The sequence below is a fragment of the Falco biarmicus genome, chromosome 1 (assembly GCF_023638135.1).
Source record: "Falco biarmicus isolate bFalBia1 chromosome 1, bFalBia1.pri, whole genome shotgun sequence".
Lineage (NCBI taxonomy): Eukaryota > Metazoa > Chordata > Aves > Falconiformes > Falconidae > Falco > Falco biarmicus.
Genome location: NC_079288.1, coordinates 59,770,568 through 59,791,848, shown reverse-complemented (window position 1 = coordinate 59,791,848; position 21,281 = coordinate 59,770,568). Strand labels below are relative to the sequence as shown.

The following is a 21,281-nucleotide window of genomic DNA, read 5'->3' as shown; positions in this document are numbered from 1 at the left end:
GACCATTAACTTGGAGAATTCCAGAGAACTGATTACTTTACCTCTTGTTTCGTGCCATTCAGGTGAATTCTTTGAAGCAGTCTCCTTTCAGAGTCCACCCAATACACTTTCTCTTCTGTATAATGAAAATCCATAAACGTTGACTGACCAGTATCGGCCACCAGTCTTTCATGATTGGTCCCTTCAGTGTCAATTCTAAAGATGGCATTACCATGGCTAAAAAGTAGGAATGGTGCAGGGTCTGGTGTGAAGAAAGCAAAAAGAGACCAGTTGATAGATAAGCATCACTTTTTTGCTGCATTAAGGTCTCATTGGTATTATACTAGCCAAAGAGAAAGTTCAGGATCCAACTGTCTCTCTCATATCTAAATGATAACTTTCTAGGCATATCACAGAGAAACAGTAAGATATAACTGTAGTGGTCCTTTCATGTTTAATGTTGAAAGTTAGGTAAAAAATCTGAGTCAAGAAACTGAGGCTGCAGTGGTTCTTGCCAGTAATTCCAAATCCTACAGCCTAGTTGGAGGTCAGAAGAACTATTGCATGCATGCCAACAGAGGTTGGAAGAAGCGTACCATGGATGCATCTCCAAGTTAAAGACTACTTCCAACTATTGCGCTATAACAAGAATTTATCACAGAGAGGTGGTATGAGGTCTCATTTTAACTACACAAACAGGGAAAATGAAGAACCCAAGACAGGGAAAAGGGAAAAGCTAAAGACTTTAGAGATTTCTTGTGATGCGGAGGGATGAAGGAAACCAAAAGACCTGTGCTTAAACTCCTACGGCTCAACAGCAGACAAAATCTATATTCATACTGAGAGGTAAGAGCGTTAACAGTACCTTAAATAAAATATGTTAAAATGAAATGCATTCCAATTATGCCCCAAACTCTAGAAATCCATTTAATGTTGAAAGTTATGAGCCACCAGGATGGTCCAAATAGCTTAATACAGCCTTGAAAGTAGATTATAAGTATGGGACTACAATTAGTAGGACATAGTGGTTGGGGCTGCAGATTACACTAGCCCAGTTTTATCAAGTCCTCTCTGCTACTTTTAGGGTATCACCACAGGGCAGGGTTAAGATTGCCTAAGGAACCTTAGCTGCATTTTCAAACCACAAGGGTTTTCATTTAGGCAATTTGAATATTATTGGATGTCTGTCAAGTGTGTAGCAGAAGAAAGGAGTTTTTATGTAACCAGTCATATTTTAGCCTTAATTTAAAAAAAACCACAACAACAACTAAACAAAAAACAAACCACAGATTTGTTTTCCCTAATTAAAAAAAAAAAAAAAAGAGGGGTATACAACTTTAATTTACCACTGAACTTACTTTATTATTTATTTTACTACTCTTAAATTTACCACTGAACTTACTTTATTATTTAATTTACTACTCTTAAATTTACCACTGAAACAAGATTCAAAGAAGAAAGCATGTTGTGGTGGTGATGGTGGGGATTTATAATGTCTGAAACAAAAGATCGCGGCACACAAGTAATGCTTTAACCAAGTGACTTTGAAATGCAATTATTGATACAAATCCAACAGAGTGACAGCTTTCAAGCCTGTCTAATCAGTTGTTGAATTGATCTTCCTGCAATGCAGAAGCAACTCGCCATTTATCAGGGTTGGATGTCATCAAAGATGCACTATCATCAGTTTTCTTGCACATGTATATTTTAATTTTGAAAATTAAACTGGTTTTATTGACCAGATTTTCAACCTTTTAACTTAATATCTTTACTACTAGCATGAAACCTGAAGCTTTAAACTCAACAGACATCACTTTACAAATTTTAGCCAGATGCTCCACCTTCATCATGTTTTCAAGGTTGTTTGATTCAACCCCTTTGACAGCAGAGGAATGAGACCAATTTTGATTTCTCCAAGTGAAGAAAGTTGTGACAAGCACCCAAGATGTAATTTTCTTCTTCTCTTCACACGGAAGATGATCAGCACTATTGCTATACTAATGATCTGTTTTACAACTCAAGTTTTCAAGCTACTACCCAGTTACAAAAGCTGCTTCTAGGATTTTAGTGACTCTTTTCCTGCAGCTATTTGCACTGAGCAGCCCCCTGTGAGACTATGAAGACTTGCTTTACGTAAATGGCAAATGAATGGTGAAGCGTAGCAAGGCTGACTTATCTCAGGAATTTGATAGCTGTACTGCCTGCGTTTTTGCCAATTAGTTGACCAAGAGCATTTATATACTATGCTTTTGTCCCTTCCACTCTCTGAATTTCCCATCAGGTGCCTGTGAATGAGGGCTGTAGATGGAACAAATCTAACTGCACAGGCAGCAGTCAGATTTGGGGCTTAATTTTATCAGGGGCTTAATGAACAGGTAAACAACACCTGCATCAAAGAGCTTTCTGTCTTTAAAACATGAGGGTATTTCACTTGGTGTACCCCCTACAGAAAGGTTTATACCTAGCATAAGGGCTCCTTATCCATCACAGTAGCTGCTGAACCGTCAGTCACTTTCTACCAGTGCTATAAATGTTAGTAATAACAATTTAAAAAGTTGAAGTCCTCCAAAATTAAGGTAGGATTGTTCTTCGAAAGATATCTGTGGACAAATATCACTGTGAGGTAACATTTGTTTTCACTTCTCTTTACCTCAGAAGTGAAGAGTTTACAAAACATTTGATTTTAAAAAAAAATAGAATTCTATTTAAGGGGCTAGAGATGTTTAGGCAGGACTGCCAAATATCCAGATTGGATCTTTGTGAGTCACGTGTTGCTGCCAAATAATGATGATCCTAGGGAGCTACACAGAATGCTTTTGGTTATGTTCATGATCCCAAAGGCTACATGCACAGGGACTCAAATACATCTATACTTCTTGGGTCAGAAATATGCCCTGTCACATCACAACTCTGCATTAGCAAGAGTCCCAGGTAAGGAGTAGTCAGAAAGAGAAACCCTGAGCTCCTGGATCAGAAAGGAGCTGTAGCATATCCTAGACAGTAAACAAAACCAGACATTCAGGAAACCAAGGTGGAGAGGTGAGAGGTGAATTTCAAAGCACTCTTACCTCATACTCTAAATGCAATATAGGGTTAAACTGATCAATAAAATCCAACTAGACCTTTTTTTCCTTGGTTGCATCTATTGAGGACAAAACGAAGGTTATTCAAAGGCCATACCTGTGGATATTTTCCTCTTAGAAGGGCTAAACCCGCTTAAAATTTAAATGCACCTTACCCATTCAAAACCCAGTTTATACACTCAGGGCAGAACAAGGGAGAGAAAGACCTCACGGTAGAACTCAGGCTTATTAAGAAACTGACAACAGACCAAACCAAAATACGGGCTTCCTGCTCACGATTTCACAGCACTATCCCTAGAAATTAAGCACACTGGAAAGATATCAACCCTAACAGATTGAAAGAGGCAAAGGGAGCAAAATCTTGTGTATTTTCTGGGAAGCAGTAAGGACAAGATAAGAGAGTTTACAGTTCCGAGCACACAAACAGAATATGTCTGCTAAACAGGAAGTAATTGTTTAATTTGTTTGCTTTCATTTGTTCATTCATCTTCCCACCACCATACTTCCCATTCTTCACCACCACTCTTCTGTGGCACCCACTTTCAGCTTTGCCTCTTACTCACCAGTAGACGCAGCAGTTTTTCCAGCAGCAAACAAGAGCACACCAGTCACTGCCTAGTAGGGACCAGCTGGCCATGGTTCACTTTGAAACATAATGCTAACTAAATCTCTCAAGCTCTTTTTTAGTCTTCAGAAAAGAAAATGACCTTACCGTTCACATAGCAAGACCATTTGTCAATATCCAAAGTGTAGCCGGGCAAACAGGAGCAGATGTACGACCCTGGAACATTGATACAGGTTTGGCCACAGGTTCCCAAACCGCCTTCAAGGCATTCATCAATATCTGAAACATGGTTTTGTACAGATCAGGAAAATTCAGCTAGCAAAAGTAGCAAAGTGAAAGAATACCCAGACATAGTTATCTAATAATAAATTGGTCACAAAATGTAATATCCCATAATTTTAAAAAGGAGAGGAGGATGGCCATGCATTGGTTTCAGAATTACTGTTTTGTCTGTTGTCACATGCACAGTATTTTTATTTTTTCTTTTATAGAAGACTGTCCAGGGAAATCACCGTTCTGCCTGGTGTCTGGGCACTCAGGTCTCTGATTGCCCAAACGCAGGGAACAGACCTGTTTCATGCTCCATTCCTGTGATTTGCGTTATCATTTGCTATGCAAAAGCTGCCTGCAGCTGCTTCATTCTATCTTTATTTCTCTTTCCACAGTAATAATTTTGCCACCAAATTAACAAACTTTGTAAAACACCAAAGCAGCAAACAGACTGCCACATTGAGCTCATTTTGGTTTCAGTCAAATCTCAAAAACACATACACTAAAACCCCCAGTATATTCTGACAGCTACAAATCCAAGCCAAGACAACAAGCAAACTGATTAGAAAGTGGGCTTTTAACTGTTAGATCAGGCTAGAGCCTTTAGAAATTAAAAGATATTTGATGTATATATGGTGTTTTATCAGGGCTTGAGGCAGTAACTATTAATTAAGTCCTAAATTAAGGACTTTATTTTTAAAAAAAAGCTCACCACTGAGGGGCATATTTTATATTAAGAGAGAAAGAAATTAACTCCTTTGACAGTATCATGGATGATTGTGCCAGAAAATTTAGATAAACTTCAGTTCTTACTGAAAATAAATGCATCTGATAGTAACGTCCCAAGGTGACTGACATCTGGCAGTACCATAACCTGGTATAATTCCTGTATAACCACTGTGAGAGTTGCTCTAAGGAGCAGCTTTTTCCTTACCCAAGATCTATTTGATGTCATTAACTTTTGTTCTGGGTTTTATCGTCTGACTTTGCATATGCAGGAAAAAAGAAATCAAAACAAATATTTTAGAGAGACACATTTGTGTCTAACTTACCTTAGATGATAATTTGAATTGAGTGCAAATTACCAGTGTTTCAGGAGGTCTGTGAGTGTTAGGTGAGGATTCCCCTAGTTCAAAGAAGGTCAGAAATAGCACCTCATGATAACTACGAGGGACTGCAATTTAACCAGCTCACACCAGCACTTTGAAAGGAATTTTCTCTCTCAGTAACCTAGGGAGAGCTAAGCAACCAGATCTCTGACAACCCATGGATCTGGGAACCCATCTCCATTAACTGTTTCAAAAAACTATGCACAGCAGAAGTGTTTAGGCATTTCTTCTGTGTCAGGTATCAAAATTGTTCAGAAGAATGCCAATGCTTTACAGCCACATAACACGTCTGTACAAACTAGGGAATGTTTCCATATTGTTTTCAGTTTTCCCACAACATTACGTTCCGCGTAGCAGATGAACTAATTTGGTAACGTAGGAAATTTAGTCAGAGCACATGCAACTGATTTCTGTTAAACAGATTATGAAGGTAAAGCAGAAGCATTTTCAGCAACTTCATTCCATAAGGCCTTAATTCTAACCCACAATCTTCTCCAAGCAATCAGCTTTCAGGAGCATATTTTCCCACACATACTAGGGACGTACATGCCATTCTCCACAGCATTAAAGGGGTAACTCCTCCAAATCCCCTCTAGAAAGGTTTGACTGGCTTAGAAGTTTGTTAGTGGGCTACAGAAACTGCGAGCCCCAGGTTGCCCGTTTAAAATGAGCTACTCCTGGCTAACATTGCCTGGATGTCATGAAAACGAAAGGGCTCTTTGATAGCCTGTACCAGAGGACTTTGGGGACCTCAACTCATTGTCACAGGCTGCTGTCAGTGTTAGCAGAGATATGAAAGAGTCTTCCGGGTTGGACACTGTGTCTCTCCCCCATGCACTGGTTTTCATGTGGAGTAACTGGCTGGCTAAGCCAGGCCATTAACCTGATCTAGTCACCAGCACCAAAGCAAGACTCCCTTGACAAAGGCTATGATGTGGTCCGTTAGTCAATACACTTTTATGACAACAGTGGTTTGTTAAATGAACCTGATGTTGTGATTTCTCTGAGGAAATCAGAAGTTTCATGGGTGATGAAGGCAACTATATAGACGTAAGATCGCTAAAGACAGAGGTTGCTTGACCAGTGTGAAACACTGATGAAAGAGCTATTATTCCCTCACAATAAAGAGCACATTAAATAAGAATAAGTGAGATAGGCCTGACCTACAGATTGTATCTGGAAGATTGCTTACTCTGAAAAGGATTTGTGTTCATACTGGACAGAAAGCTGACCTCTTAGCATGTTGCTGGGCAAATTCAAATCAGAACACATATAAACACAGGAGAACTATAGACTATATTGGCATGCTGCTAGTATTTCTCAGATATAGGTTGTTAAAGCGTCTTGAAAAATTAGAAAGTTTGCAACAAGGATAAAAAGCCTGATTCAAGGGTAAGGGAAAGTGTCTTTCTTTGACTCCCTCAAAGAGCTCGCTCTGCTTAGGTTATCAGAAAGAAGATCGAGAAAAGGATTGATCACGGTATAGAAATACCTTCACAAAGAAAAAGTACCAGATTTTCTAAAGGACACCATAATCTCTTGCAGGAAAGATTTAACAAGGACTGATGGCTGAGAACTGAAGCCAGGGAAATCAAAGTAAGCATTAAATTCACATTTTAACAGGAAGCGTGATTCACTAAGGGAACTACCCACCAAGAAAAACTGTGATGGTGTGAAAAACATCAATGGATATTCTTAAGTCAAGATCAGACCAGGAAGACACATTACTATGTGCCAAGGTAACTGGACAATGGCCTGTTATTTACAGAATGGATTTTCCAGCTTTATATGGGTGTACAAAACTGATTCTCCAAGAAAAAGCATGCTGATTGATCAGGCTGCAACAATTTACACTGCCTCCCCAGCAATTGTACTGCAAGAAAGGATTTCAGGGTTACCAGCCTGTCCATTTTCATCACCACCAAAGTTCACAAAAGAAAGCAAATCACGCACATACTGAAAAGCAAGCCATCGCCCCAGCTGAAGAAAGGCTATAGTGGAAGAATAACTGCCCAATAAAAGACAAGGGGCACAGTGGTGACGGGTGGCTCGGCCACTGCGGAGTGCCCCTTCCAGCAGTAAACAGGAAGCGCCAACAGACACAGCACCATTGTAAAACACGCTGCAGAGCTCTGAACTTCCAGTTTTTATGGCACTAACAATGGAAGAGGGTCCTATGATTAACATGTGCTCTTCTTTGCTTAAAGTACAAAAAACCCCAACAACCAAACCAAACCAACCAACCAACCAAAGCTGTTTCTTAAGGTTTAAGAGAGCTTGATCATAAAACCATCAGGTGTAACTAGCATTGCCTTAACCTGCACTCAGGACCAAAGCAAAGCACAGATTTGCATCCTGCTGTAGCTGTTTTATGTGTCCTGGCAACCACAGCCCCCAGTGGGAACTTTACCCTGTGAAAGAAATCGGCTTAGTGAACACAAAAGCTGTCTGCAGTGCCCTGACAGCCAGCCCTGAAAGGAAGAATGAGGTTCTGCTCAGTTCTCAAAGGCTTCTTTATGCAAAAAAATGCCTTGAGAATCAGCAAAAACGATGAATCATGTCATCATGATGTTGGCAGCTCTCAATGACTTTGCATACAAATATGCTACTTTATTGAGAGTCCTGAGAAACGCTCTGATTGCAGAAGGTGAAGCATTAGTATGCCTGGCAGGGATACAGAGAAACCATAGTGAGCTAGAACTTGCATTTCATTATAGCCCCAAATACATACATTCATAAAATATACATGTGCAGATACACATATTCAAATAACCTCAACTCAGATTTGGTTCCTGTAGTGTTGGACTGGCGATTAATTCAATCCACTATGTCTAGTCACCACCATAACCTTTTCAACAAGGTTGAACATAAAATTTCATCCTGGTTACAAAGAAAGTAGCCCATTCCTTTTATCTGTTTTGTTAAAAATGTACAGCTCAAAGAACAGAAGGTAGCCAGAAATGGAAAGATGTATCGATCTATCAGCAGGTCACAATAAAACAGGTGAGGCACAGCTCAGTATCTTTAAAGTACAACCTCATCACTCACAATTTCTGAGAGGACAGACGTTGTGAAGTGCACAAATACTATAGTAAGAAATATAATGTGAATACAATAAGGTGGTTACCAACTCCTGGACTCTTCGAGTCCAGAGCTACAGAGGTGATCATATCACAGATAAGACACCAAGAGCAATCATGTGATCTAGTCAAGTATAACACATAATCAAATGTAGAACTGAAATAAAATTCAGAAACCACTTGTAGACATCTTGAAGAGAAATGGAAAAAAAGTTCTCAAGGGACTACACTATCTTTAATTTTCTGCCTTTCTGGATTCAGATCTCAAGTGTTTGAGCACTAGAAAGGGAAAAAATATGTTTTGGTTTTGTCTTCGAAATAAACTCTACATATAAATTAGTAACTACAAAATGGACCTCTACTTCCCGGATCATGCATCTTTCAACATACTGTTATTCGCTTGCCTTTCAAAGATTAGGTTCATGAGGCTATCATCTTGCCCTCTTTGAAAGGCATCAGCAAATACTGTCATCCAGCTCCCTGTAAAAACAAGTTCCAAATTAGACACTAGAAAGTAGTTAGTTTTGTTTAAAACAGAACACAAAATTAATATCTGCTATTTTCCACTGAGCAAACCAATGATGAGTCATGCAGTATTAGTCCTTGGTCCTGGAGTCTGCCCCTTGGTCCTCTTCAGGCTTAAGCTTCATATGATGCATGACACCATTTCTGTTATTTCTTGTAACATATTTGCCTTCTTCCTATTTTGATCTAGGTTTTTTACAGCTAAAGATAGCCCTTATCCACATTCAGCTGGTTCCAATTTCCAGAAAATTCAATGCAAATATTCTCATTAATTGGCCCATGGATTCAGACCTATGTTCAAGAATTCTTGACTACTAATTGGTAACAATGTTTTCAAGAATCTTTCCCCAGGGCAGTATAATACAAAGTAATCTAGCTGAAGACAGGGTACTGAAAATAAGGAAGTAAGCACGCCTCAACTGCAGCTCTTCTGAAACCCAAAGGGATACAGGGAGGTCTCCGCAGGTTTATCCCCATGTCATGACAGGGGCAGACAACACAGTTGCCTATTTCATTGGCTCTTAACACTCCTTTGCAATGCTTGCAAAGGAAAGATAGCTGTGAGTTAGTAAGGTTTTGGCATGTCATATTTTTCAGAATAGAACATTAAGACATTTTAACAGTGTCTTCAGAAGCCTGTATGGACCAAAGTGAAGCCAGAATTTAGCTGATTGAGTGAATTTAAAGATGTAATACAAAAAAAATAACTTCTTATTCTGCATCACCTGTGCTCCATGGCAGGAGAGTGGTGAACAGTAAAAAAGAAATGAGGAAAGCTTGAGAAAGGAGTATCTGATCAAAAGAGCTGACCTAGATAGCTGCAGTTGTCACCTTCAATTGCAGGCTGTAGCCCTGTAGGAACGTGCAGAATGTTACCCCTGAAGAATTGACAAGGTCTGATCAGCTAATGTCAGAAGTTAGTAGAGATGTGCAGAATTTAAGAACCTATAATTAGGTAAAACTCCAAAAATGAGGGTTATGTTTTGCCTTCTTCAAGAACTTTTTTGCAGTACCGTTTTAGTTTTTGTTTGGTGGTTGGTTTTTTTAATAGCCATCTTCCTTCACTTTTAAAATTTACAAAGTATTCAAAGTCATCCCTGAAGCCAAAGTACACCTCCAGTCTTGCAATATCCAGAACATAATATATTTACCTAGGGTAGCCCAAGACTAACAGGCACTAGTATCTAGTCTAGAACTGATAATTCAAGGAGCTGCTCTATGGGCTTCTTCAGATAAACAGTGCCATGTGGGAAACTTTTTGTTCTCTAGCGGGGAAAGCATCTATAGACCACAAGAGAATAAAAACCAGTGTTGTTAAAGAGGACTTTCGGGAGGGTGCAGGCAACTGATTCCAACAGGCATAGGGCCCATCCCCTGGTGTCCAATGTATGCTTACACAGTTGAATAGGTTAGAAATCAAAGCTCTCCAAGGGCCAATCATGTACTGAAATAACTCCTCAGTAGTCCAGATCATTTTTCCTTAAAGGTAGAAGGTTCTATGTTTTCATTGAGGTCTAAGAAAGATGAGTTATCAAAAGGTAACTGAGTCCCCAGGCCCGACATCAGCTTAAAATAAATCATTAAATCAAGATGGCAATGTAAAAAATTGCAGAAATGCTTCCAATTCTATCACTACTTGCCGATAAATTAGTACGTTAATTCACCACGCTAGTCTTGTTCTGACCTCACTGTCTGTTCTCCCATACTTGCTTACAAACCCTGCTGTTGTGGGACACGTGGCCCCTCTAAAAGGCCTCTCCTCTCTTGGCATACCAAGTCAGGATTCAAATAATCTCTCTTAAAATAACTGTATAAAATTATGTGAGACATTTAGGGTTAGATTTCATTATCCTTCCACAGGATGAAGAGGTCTTTGATCTTTGAATATCCCTAGAAATAAAAGGAACTCATTAAGAAGCAAGCTATTTAGCAATGTAAGAAGAGCACGACTCAGACCTTCATCTGTAGTGGCAGCATGGAAAACACATCTAGAAAAGCCTACACACTTTCCAGTAAGTGTCACTTGTAACAGCTTACTAACAGAAAGCAGACACCTTCTCAGTTCAGGGTAGTCCTTATGGCTGGCATGATGCCACCATGGTCACAGAGGATAAAGAACATTTTAAAATTTGTATATTTGTTACAGCTGACCAAGAATTGTTGCCAAGCTTTAGCTTGCGTTCAGCTTGCTGTCATTGCTCACAGTTCAGTGGTATGAGCCATGTCTCCCACTCACCGCTTTTATCCCCACTATAACCTTCAAAGCCTGCCTCCAGCTTCCTACCACTTGCTTCCACTGCACCCTCTATCTCACATCATTAATGAACTAGAATATCATAGATCCGGTCTTCTGGACAGAACACGACTTGTGTACCCAGCACATGGAGGAAAGAACAGGGGAAATCCACTCCACTAAAGCATCCTTCAGTCTTACATTTCATCTCAAAATTTCACCTTTGCTTAATCCCCTGTAATCCAGTGGTCTCTAATTAAAAAGATACCCTAGCACATCTCGTTTTTCATTTGTTCTGGGTTACATGGAGTTGCTCAGAGTATGTCATAGTAATGTTAGCTCTTATGCAAGGCTTTTACTACTACTTCTTGTAGAGTTTATTGAGCTACCAGCCACTCTATTTTGGTGCCCTGCCTAGAGTCCCCACATTCATACAGTAGCTGAATGGATCTAATTTTCAGCAGAAAAGACATAATCCAGGGCAGGTTATGTCTCCATTAATGGAAGAGTGATGTACATCAATATGCAAAATAAAAAATAATACATCTTTGCAGCCTTTTGAACGTCAATATTTAGAGCGCTTTTTGACTCATTAAATGATAACCTTCATGTCAGTAGGATTCTGTTTTTATCTGTGAGCTCTTAATTGGGCAACCCAGTAATATAGAAGTGATAACTAATGTACATCCTCATTAGCTTATGAAAGCTACGTGTTAGCAAACAGTGTGGACCTATTGGAGAGGCTGTGTGAAGCTCAATATTTGATGATAATATGACATACAGACTGCACATATTTCAGGTTGAGGTTATGGCTAACCAGGTCTAGTCTAGTCCCATGGACCAAATCGCCATCAACAGCAGAGGATAGATGCTCTCCTATGGGAATACCTTCTGGTTTAGGTTGGCCTAAAGAGAATCCAGCTTGTGCACTTTGAGAGTACTCCACAATGCAAAACCACGCAGAGTAAGAGGCAGCACTATGGAGATTAATTTCAGAAGTGTGCTTCTCATTCGAATTCAAGCATCAGTATGGAAGCACCCTAGGTGTGGTAAGCTCTCAGATGAAGTTTCAGTCAGGTTTATCATTCGTACACAAAAAATGCCTAGCTCCTCCTCTCTCAATATGAGAGCGTTTAAGATGTATACTTCTATTTTCTGCCTACAAAATGGTATTTCTTGGCAGAATGCACAGAGGAGACACCTGTTATTAAATCACTGGAATCATGTCAAGAACTGAGTCAGAGCCTCTGAAGCCCAAGCAATCTAAGGCAAAAGCATTAACTCCAAGTATTAGGTCTGTTTGCTTAAATCCTTACAGAGTGTTTCCTCATCTCCTTACTGCAAACTCCATGACTTCATTGGTTCTGGGTTACTAAAAAACATTGGACTTCAAGGTAGCAGGGTAGGGAGGAGGGTTCTGGCATTCTTCGTCTTACACTTTGTAAAAAATAGGAACCTGCATTTCACATGTTCCAAATCACTGGACATGATTATACTAATATTAGCATCATACATTTCACACAGAATTTAGTACTACAGTATCATGTATTGTATAAGATGTATTATTACACTAAGCACACATATCTACATGCACCAATAAACACAGAAAGAGTAGTTTTTAAGGTTATCTGGCCCACCTCTAAGTATATACTAACAAATGATCATTAGAATACTCTTTCTATATGCATACAGAAATACAAAAATACTGTTATACACAAATGTTACATATACAGAAGCACAAATATGTGCATGCACATGTATTGAAAATACGAAAACACTAAAGCTATGACAAGGAATTTTGGTAACTAGGGAACAGTTTGGATCTCTTAATATCATATAAAAGTTTATCCTGCTTTCTGATAGCTAAACTGACAGACAAGTGGCTGGTTTTTGAAAAACAAACTAAATAAATGAGTTCTGTTCATTATGAGAAGCAAAGGATATCGAGAACCTGATTTACCAATTCTGCCAGTACAACACACAAGTAATCTGTAAAAAACCTCTGAAAATTATGAAGCTTAATTAAGAGAATAGAAATGCAGTTTTCTTAATCTGTGAATGGTCAAGCAACTTACCTATACAAGCAGAGTTTTCAGTCTTTAATCTGTATCCATTAGGACAGTTCCAGTGCTGCAGAGCTGAGAGGCTGACAAAACCAATTTTAAAAGCCACTGGCAAAAAAGCAACAAGGAAGAGAAACATAATCTTGAAGGTTTTTTGAAACGTCACTAGAGAAAAACCAGTTTGTGTTCAGTCATATCCAGGACAAGATGAGCATGTGTAATCCCAAAAGGTTTCTGCAATCTCCCACTTTACACTCAGACATTTTATCACTATACCAAGTTTTATCTTTGCCTTGCTTTTCTTGTCACTTCAGCCCTTACTGTGTCTGACTACAACCTTGAAGAAACTCCTGGGAGATTTTTTCCCCACACACATCGGATTTTTTTTTTTTCTCTCCTTCCCCTCTCTCTCTCTCTCTCTCTCTCTTTTGTTTCTTGTTTCTTTTTTGGAAGCCAAGTATGAAATGCCTGACACTCTTGCCACAAATTTAACACAGCTTAAAAGCGCTGCTCGCAAGGATCACTGTGAATTCCTCACAACAAGAAAAAGCTGCTGTTTAAATCTTTAAAGCAGAAAATTTGGAAAATTGTTCGCTGCAGCCCTCAGTGGAGTACAGGGAGCGAGATCTCCAGGTACCGTCCTTCTCCAAAACGCAGCTGCTTTTTACATACAAACTGGGACGGACTCCTCTTTTCTTTTTAAAGCTCTGCTTGCCCCACCTCTTCTCTTTTTAGTACCACTTGAGTGAACCCTGTGTTTGCAAATAGTAATGTGGTCAGTTCCTTACTACAGGGAACTGAGCCAGAATGCAGATATCAGCCACCCATAATAAATAGTCTACTTAGAAAAGCAGCCCCTCCTGCATGAGAAGTACCTGCGGCATGCTAGCTAGGCTTTATTTCTCAGAGAGTATAGGCAGGTTTATACCATGCCTGTTCCATCATGATTAGTTGCATTCATTTTAATATTTTCATGTGTTTTACCACCAGAAACTAACTTTATCATCAAAACATTTCAAGTAAAAAAAAAAGGGGGGGGGGGGGGGGGGGTGGGAGGGGATCTCTCCGATTTCTCCAATATATTTCAACTGGAAATACAAATTAGCTTAAGGTAAAGTTCAGATATAGGGTATGTGTTTGTCATTCTGATTTCAAAGAAGTTGCAACCATCTCTCTCAGGTCTGAATTTGGCCCTTCTGTACTTCCAGGAAAATACTTGCTGTCAGAGACCAAGGCAACGTGTTCCGAGTCTGCATCTCTCACACATTTCATTCATTTTCATGCACATACAAGTGCCGTACCAGCCTACTGTTGTGACGCGGTGCTCTGTGACACCTGTTTTGCTGAGATGTATAAACTAGAGAAATTCCAGGTGCATCAAGTTCATAATTCTTCCAGCAATGAAAAAAAATATCCTTTTCCCCAGTCCTTCATCCCTGACCAGCAAAGCTCTAGAGCACAAGCATAAGTGATTTGCTGAATTTTGGGTGTGCTGAGATTTAAGCAAGTGTTTAAATGGCTGACCCCATGGCAGGCTTTGTTGAGCTAACTACTGTGAGTTATTCTGGTTCTATTGCTTTTTCCTTTCCTTTCCTTTTTTTTTTTTTTTTTTTTCCCTGCACTGTTGTGCTAGAATAAACACTAATACAACAACTGGATACAGCAGCAGTAGCAGATGGTAACCTACGGCTGTAGGAGTTCCCTCTGAATCGATAAGAGTCCAGACTTGCACCGTCAGAAAATAAAAAGCATGACACCTGATTATAGGTTGGGCCCTCGCAGTTAAAAGCAACTGTTTCTTGATGTTTCTGCCTGTGTGCAGGCACATTCTGCTCACTAGATCTTCACTGCTACAGCTAATGCAACTAATTAAATCCGGACTGACAAATGGCAGCCATATTTCCATGTACTCTCTTCAGAACCAAGTCTCTATTCTGCATGCTATAAAATACAATAACAGTAATGTAAATTATGCAGGGCCAGACTCATGCCAAACAGCATTTGCTTCTCCAAATAGTCCTGCGGAACACAAAAGGGCAGCCAATGTGAAAGCACAGCATAATGCCATCCCATCTAGGATTACAGGTTCCTGCCCAGGAACTGTGGTAAGTTCCACATGAACCTCTTTTACTAATTCTGCAGTCACCAGTTCCTCCTCACACAATTTTCTTCAGTGTTCAAGCTGGGAGCACACAACCTAAACAACTCAAAAGGAATGTGTCACTTCTTTGTGAGCCACCACCAACAGAATGTTTGCTAGACCGTGAGGGTGGCTGTTCCAGCACGGCCCTGACCTCTTCCAGGGCAGACTCAGATAAACTCAGCGATGGAAACAAAATGAATAAGCTCTCTCTTTCCTATTAAAACCCAGAAGCAACTTTTGTCTTTCTTACATTCTTTTAGTCTCTTTTACACACATTGTCTTTTCTGAACATCTCCCTCAATCTCCCCCCGCACCATTTCCTCCTTTTGCCTTTAGTCAGAACACAGTCAAATGCATACCCCAGAATTTATCTTTATTCTCTAAAGTAAAAGTGAAGACAGAACTGACACACCAATAACACAATGATCTTTTCTGGAAGAAGAGATCTCTTCATTGCAGTCAGGTAAAGAGTGATTAATAAAGCCATTAATTGTATCATCCTAGAAGTACGGGAATGGTTTAAAAACAGAAAGAAAAATATCTTAATAGTGGGATTACTTTTTTTTTTCCTCCCTCAAAAACCAGCTATAGCTCAGACCAGAACTAACCCCCAGACCTACAATATGATATGTTATGATCTAAGTGTAAGGATGTAAATAAGTTACTCAAAAGTGGACAGGACTAATCACCTCCCCTCAGACCAAAGCAGAAAGTTCTCAATAAAGTATGAAATGCATCAGGATGTGCCACTCCTAAACTTTTCAAACACACAATTATTCACCAAGTGGTTCAGCATACCGCTCACAATAATTCCTTCACGCCTAAAGTCATTTAGCATTTAAGAAGTTGTACAGTCTTTCTACAAAGCAAACTATTGTGCTCACCTACAGATATTAAGTACAGCAATTTACTTTAGTCTAGTACTCATATGATAAATTAGACTAAAATAGCACAGTAGTCTCTTTTGTAGGGCTCACCACAGAACGAGTCTAAATGATCTTAAAAATCTGTCCCAGTACGTCAAATGCAAAGAACTGACTTAATTTGACCTACTGACTCAAGAGACTGATGAACTATCATTTAATAAATATTTAATTCCTTTCTTTTGGACTTCTCACTATCTATCTCAGCTAGCTTTGGAACACTTACTCTGGCAAAGCTGGTACAGACCACCTAGCAACTCAAATGGAGAGGGTCTTCTCTCCTACCTTGACAAAGAGCTGCTGTTATCTAGCTCAAGGACAGTATGTTCTGGCTGTTTCTAAACTAAGAAGGAAACAGAGTCCTTTCTCAGCTTCCCAGGGCTCTCAGGATCTATATTGTATTAATTAGCACATAGTTTAAATCATATATTGATTTTTATTCTTGTTTACTACACATTACGCTAGCTTGTCAGCACTTCCACTTCTCTTCCTGTCAGCCTCTGAAAGTTTGATTCTGACCTTAGGCATATTCTAATCTGGGTAAAATTATATTTTATAGTCATCACAATCCCAGTTACAGCCAACACAAGCTAATGATTAAACGCAAGAGTTCACTGAATTAGCGTAGCAAATGTGTAGTGGCTATCTCTAATGCAAATAGCACAGAGCAGTGAGGAACACTCAGATCCCACAAAACCACTTCCAGATCCTCCACGATAGCCCCAGGGAACCTGCCAGCTCCTGGGTCAGCATGCTCATTTCTCTGTCATTCTGTCAGAAAAGCTATTGCCACATGAGCAGTAGCTGATTGACACAACTTTTAGGATGATACTGGGGATTTCTGACAGCCTTCAGGCAAAATACACAACGTTTTTGTAAGCCATGCCTTACACCTACGTACTGCAGCCTGATCTCAGGGTCAGTGTGGGGAAGGATGACTCTGATCACCACCCTTTCTCTGGCATGAGAGTGCTTGATTCATGACTGCTAACGTCATTTCAGCAGGTTGAGCCTGCATCGTGTGTGATTCTGACAAAAGGGACATTATGTGACATTAAATTGCCTGTCAGACAGAGCAGGGGACGGCAGAGTGTGAGAATGGCATATTCCAGCGATCTCTAAAAGCCAGGAATGCCTGAAATCTCCTCCCAAGGTACGACAGACATTCTGGTTTTGTCCTCAGGCATGTCACTCATTGTTCTCTTCAACAATTTGGGCATTATATTTGGCTGGATGGATGTTGTAATTTAATTTACTAGTAAAATTAATTAAAGAACAGGGCTTTGAATCATGAAAGCTTTGTGAAATCCAAGTGTTATGGTAGGTATTCTGTTTCCAGTTGTCTCAATTGGTTTCACAGCAGCAATTATAACAAATGCCCACTGGATTTTTTTTGGTAGTTTGAGTCCTATGACTTTTTCTGCTAAGGTTACAATTTTTCCTACTGCAATCTGATCTTAAGGAAAAGAAAAAGACAAAATATACCGTGTTAAAACCATACGATTAATTATAACCAATATTATCTTTTTAAAGCAGTTTTATGTTTAGCATTTTGACAGGCACCTTTCACCAGCTGCTGTACAGTAAAAACTTATTTCATCAGTTAGACCACACTGGAATCCACCGAAGGATCCAGAAAGAAAGTTAAATATGGTCTCTTTTGTATCCAGACAGTCAGAACAAGAGTGAAACAGTCTGGGGAAGCCACACAGCACATCAGTGACTTACATTTATCAATGTTAGCTGACTACATTAGGCTTCTACGTTAGCAGACATAAAGGAGTAGCTAAACTGGCATATTGAAATGGTCTTTTGGGTCTCTGAAGTGGAGGGGATAAAACTGAAGATAAAGCAAGTAATTTGTTACCATGCATAAGGGCTATGCAGCTTGCTATGTGAGAATGTTTAAGTATCTTAGTAACAGGTGTGACGTTGCTTCATCATCAGGGTCAAAAAATGCATCCTCCCCATGGGGTTTTTTTGCTGTGTTTCCATCCCAGGGACAGCTCCGTTTCACCCACAGCAAAATGATTTCTAGTGCAGGTACTGGAACAGCCACGCTAGCAGATCTCTCAGAACAAAGGCATTGGCTGAAACCTGATTTCACTGATTTTCAGAGTTGCTGAGCACTCACTGTTTCCACTGACACCAGTAAGGGATCAGGATTTTCAGTATCAGTGCATAAGTTCTTACTTGGAGTCCATCTATCACATGTTTTGACATATTAACTCTTTTTATCCCATGAGTTCCGGGCTGGGAAGATGAATAATTAAAATCACTTTTTCAGTCAACTTTTGTTTCTGCATCACAGACCTTTTCAGATGGTTCGTTCTCCTTGTGACCCTGACAGTCTTCAGAAAATAAACACCAGGGAACATTTTATGGTTTTGTTTTACAGCTGCCTTGCTGGCTATGTGGAACAGAATCACTGCGTTTACCAATCTAATTCACTTTGTCAGGTTAACCCCATCTCACCAGGCGTGTCTATTACACCAGCTTGGCATACCCACACAGACACGCACCTGCATAACCTTACATCTGTGTATCACACCTCAAAGGTAGAATCAAACAAGGTGGACAATCAACAGGAGCAGCAGAAGAAACCAGCATTGTCATAGTTGGCTTTCCACAGCAAAAGCACCTGAGATGAACTCAAAAGACTGGAATTCCCGGAGATGCTGTCAGTGCCTGGTACTGAGCTCCTGTGCGCAGACTGCAGGGCACTCCCCGGTGCTGCCAGACTCCAATGCTCTGAAGGAGGTGATGGCTTCCTGAGCCGCTGCAAGCCACATTCTCTTCATGGAAATTTAACATTTTCCTGTACATGGCCATGCAGCTGGTGCCAGAGGGATTCATCAGTGAATTGGTGGGCAGCCAAGAGCAGGTGTAATAAATACATTGCTAACGGCTGGGAATGTTAGTTTCCCTACAATTTGTAGTATAGATACAAGAGATGTCCAGAAACAAGTATGTCCTAATTAATAAATACCTGAGCATTGAGAATCTCCTGAAGAATTTGCCCAGAGCCTGCTGGAAGTAAGATTGCACTGGAAATGCAAGTTTTTTACGTGATGTCATTTACTGCGTGAGATAATTTTACAGGCACAGTACAGATCTAAAGCTAAACAATATATGGTTGTCAGACCCTACCCACAGTGGCCATAAAAGTGCTGCATGTGGCTTTCTTACACCATATCAGGAAGCAGTTGGTACAGAAGGTAGCAACTGATCAGCAAGGCACCCTGCCATGGAGAAGGCAGCTTGACCCAACAGCACCCCAGAGAGCCTCGCAGCTGCAGGCAGTGCAATGCCAGAGCCTATCGCAGACCCAAATGCCGCTGTGAGTGTGATATCCCAGAACTTGGCATCCAAATCCTTCAGCTACCAAACACACCCTGCTTGAGGCCACAGCTGTCAATTCTCCATCTAGACAGGGAGGAGAGAAGAGCGGTGGGGAAAGAGGCAGGCGTACCAAGTACAAGCAATAGCACACATTATATTTAAATCTTAGATAATGGTTCTACATATTCCAAAGCTTCAGACAGATCCTGCATTGCTGGTAGCCACGTGAACACAGAGACTCCGGTTCAGACTCAAGCGACAGAGGTGACTTCAAAAAGGGGAGAAACATCTTTTTGCAGTAGTCCTTTTGCCTCTGAAGCCCTGTAAAACACTACTGCACTACAGGAATCCCCCGAGATTACCTGTAGGAGTCAGAAATAGTATTATTCCCACTGCAGTTTTGAAGAAAATGAAACAATCTAACAAAAGCTTGGTCTCAGGGACTGATCAAGCCAGTACTAAGCACTGGGTTAAGCATTAAGCACCAGGGAAAATAATTTTGCAATAGAGCAGTGTACGAGTATTTGAATAACCAAAAAACAGCAAGAAAAGCGACCATCAACAGTCAGGTACATTCTTACAAAATGTCTACTTGGCTGCATGGCAATGAGCAATGTCTGCCTAGCTGAAGAGTAAACAAACAGATTCCTGAAAGATATAGCTATCACCTTTATAGTTACCAGTATGTATTGGCATAGCTTTTGCCTTACACTAGGCTGTCAACTTGCAAACCAGAAAAAGCAACAGTGAAATCAGGCACAGTTAGACTTTGTAAATTAAAGTGTCTATGGATGCACAGACAAATTCTGTGAATGCTATAACCATTTGCACAGCGGATTAAGAGATTCCTTCGTTCCATCTACATCCCTGCCACAGGCTTCCTGCCTGATTGTGGCAAACTGTGCAAGATCTGTGCATGTCACTATTCACCTTTTTACAATAAAAAGGATCAATACTTCCTTCTTGCATGAAGGAGGGTTACTTAATAACCGTATAAAGTGCACTGAGATCCTCGTATGTAAGGTAGTATTCAAAATTACAAAGTAATTGTTAATTTATTACTGCTAAGATTGCATAGAAAGAACAAATCAGGCCACAAAATAGAAGGAAAAAGAGAACATTAATTTGGGTTTGTACATTAGTTGCTTCAGAAATAAACCCCAATCTTCTTGCCAAGTGGTGTATCAAAGCACTGAAAACTTCTGAATATCATTTATTACTCTCAGAATACAATACAAGTCTACTTCTATACAGAAAAGCACAGTAAAAATACACTTCCTTCAAAGGAGATATCTTAATGTTTATACTGCATTTCTACCAAAAATCATTAGACTATATTGTAGAAACTTTTATTTCTTCAAGTGCAAACTCAGTTTATTACAATAAAATTCCTATTACTGCTATGAGATAAAATACACAGAAGCCTTCTGTGACTCTACTAGAACTAACACACAGCAGCAGCAGGAGTACACCAGCTAGCTAAAAGTAATGAGAGCATTTCTGAGACTCACTGCCTTATACACTATATAAAAAAAATTCTTCTCACTCTCAAGTCACTTCATAAGACACCAAACTAAGCCACAATAACAACGAACACAGTAGCTAACCCAAAATCACCATCTATAAGATACACTCCAACCTATTATAGCATCTTCATTAAAAACCAGAATAGTTCAGGGTAATTCAGTATAATGTTATAATCTTATTGCACTTAAGATCAGCTGGGCATTAGGACAAAATTATAAAAAGGAGTACCCACCCAAATCCTTCTCAGGAATGCCTGTGGGAGAGGGTTGGTGTACTCCTTGGGCAGTGCTTTGAAAATTAGCCATAGGTGCCCAGTTTTCCAAAATGAAACAAGACTCTAGTAAGGGGAGAGGGGCATGGGAAATCTATGCTGAGAGTATGCATGTGTTTCCCAACGCTAAAGAAACCTGCCCATTTGCATGTTTGCGTTTGCCTGCCT

At 39.9% G+C, this 21,281-nt stretch overlaps 1 protein-coding gene and 1 long non-coding RNA gene across 2 annotated transcripts in view; both read right to left on the bottom strand.

Moving 5' to 3' along the window:
* The window catches only part of EGF (epidermal growth factor), a 60,850-nt gene extending 47,274 nt beyond the window's left edge, over positions 1–13,576 (bottom strand). Inside the window, exons 1-3 of the mRNA XM_056328579.1 lie at positions 12,920–13,576; positions 3,775–3,906; positions 42–241 (exon numbers count right to left, since the gene is read on the bottom strand). Coding sequence (XP_056184554.1) covers positions 42–241; positions 3,775–3,906; positions 12,920–13,046 — 459 coding nt within the window. The 5' untranslated portion in view covers positions 13,047–13,576. The remainder of the gene's footprint in view (positions 1–41; positions 242–3,774; positions 3,907–12,919) is intronic.
* The window catches only part of LOC130144671 (uncharacterized), a 178,074-nt gene that overhangs the window by 78,677 nt on the left and 78,116 nt on the right, over positions 1–21,281 (bottom strand). The window lies entirely within an intron of this gene.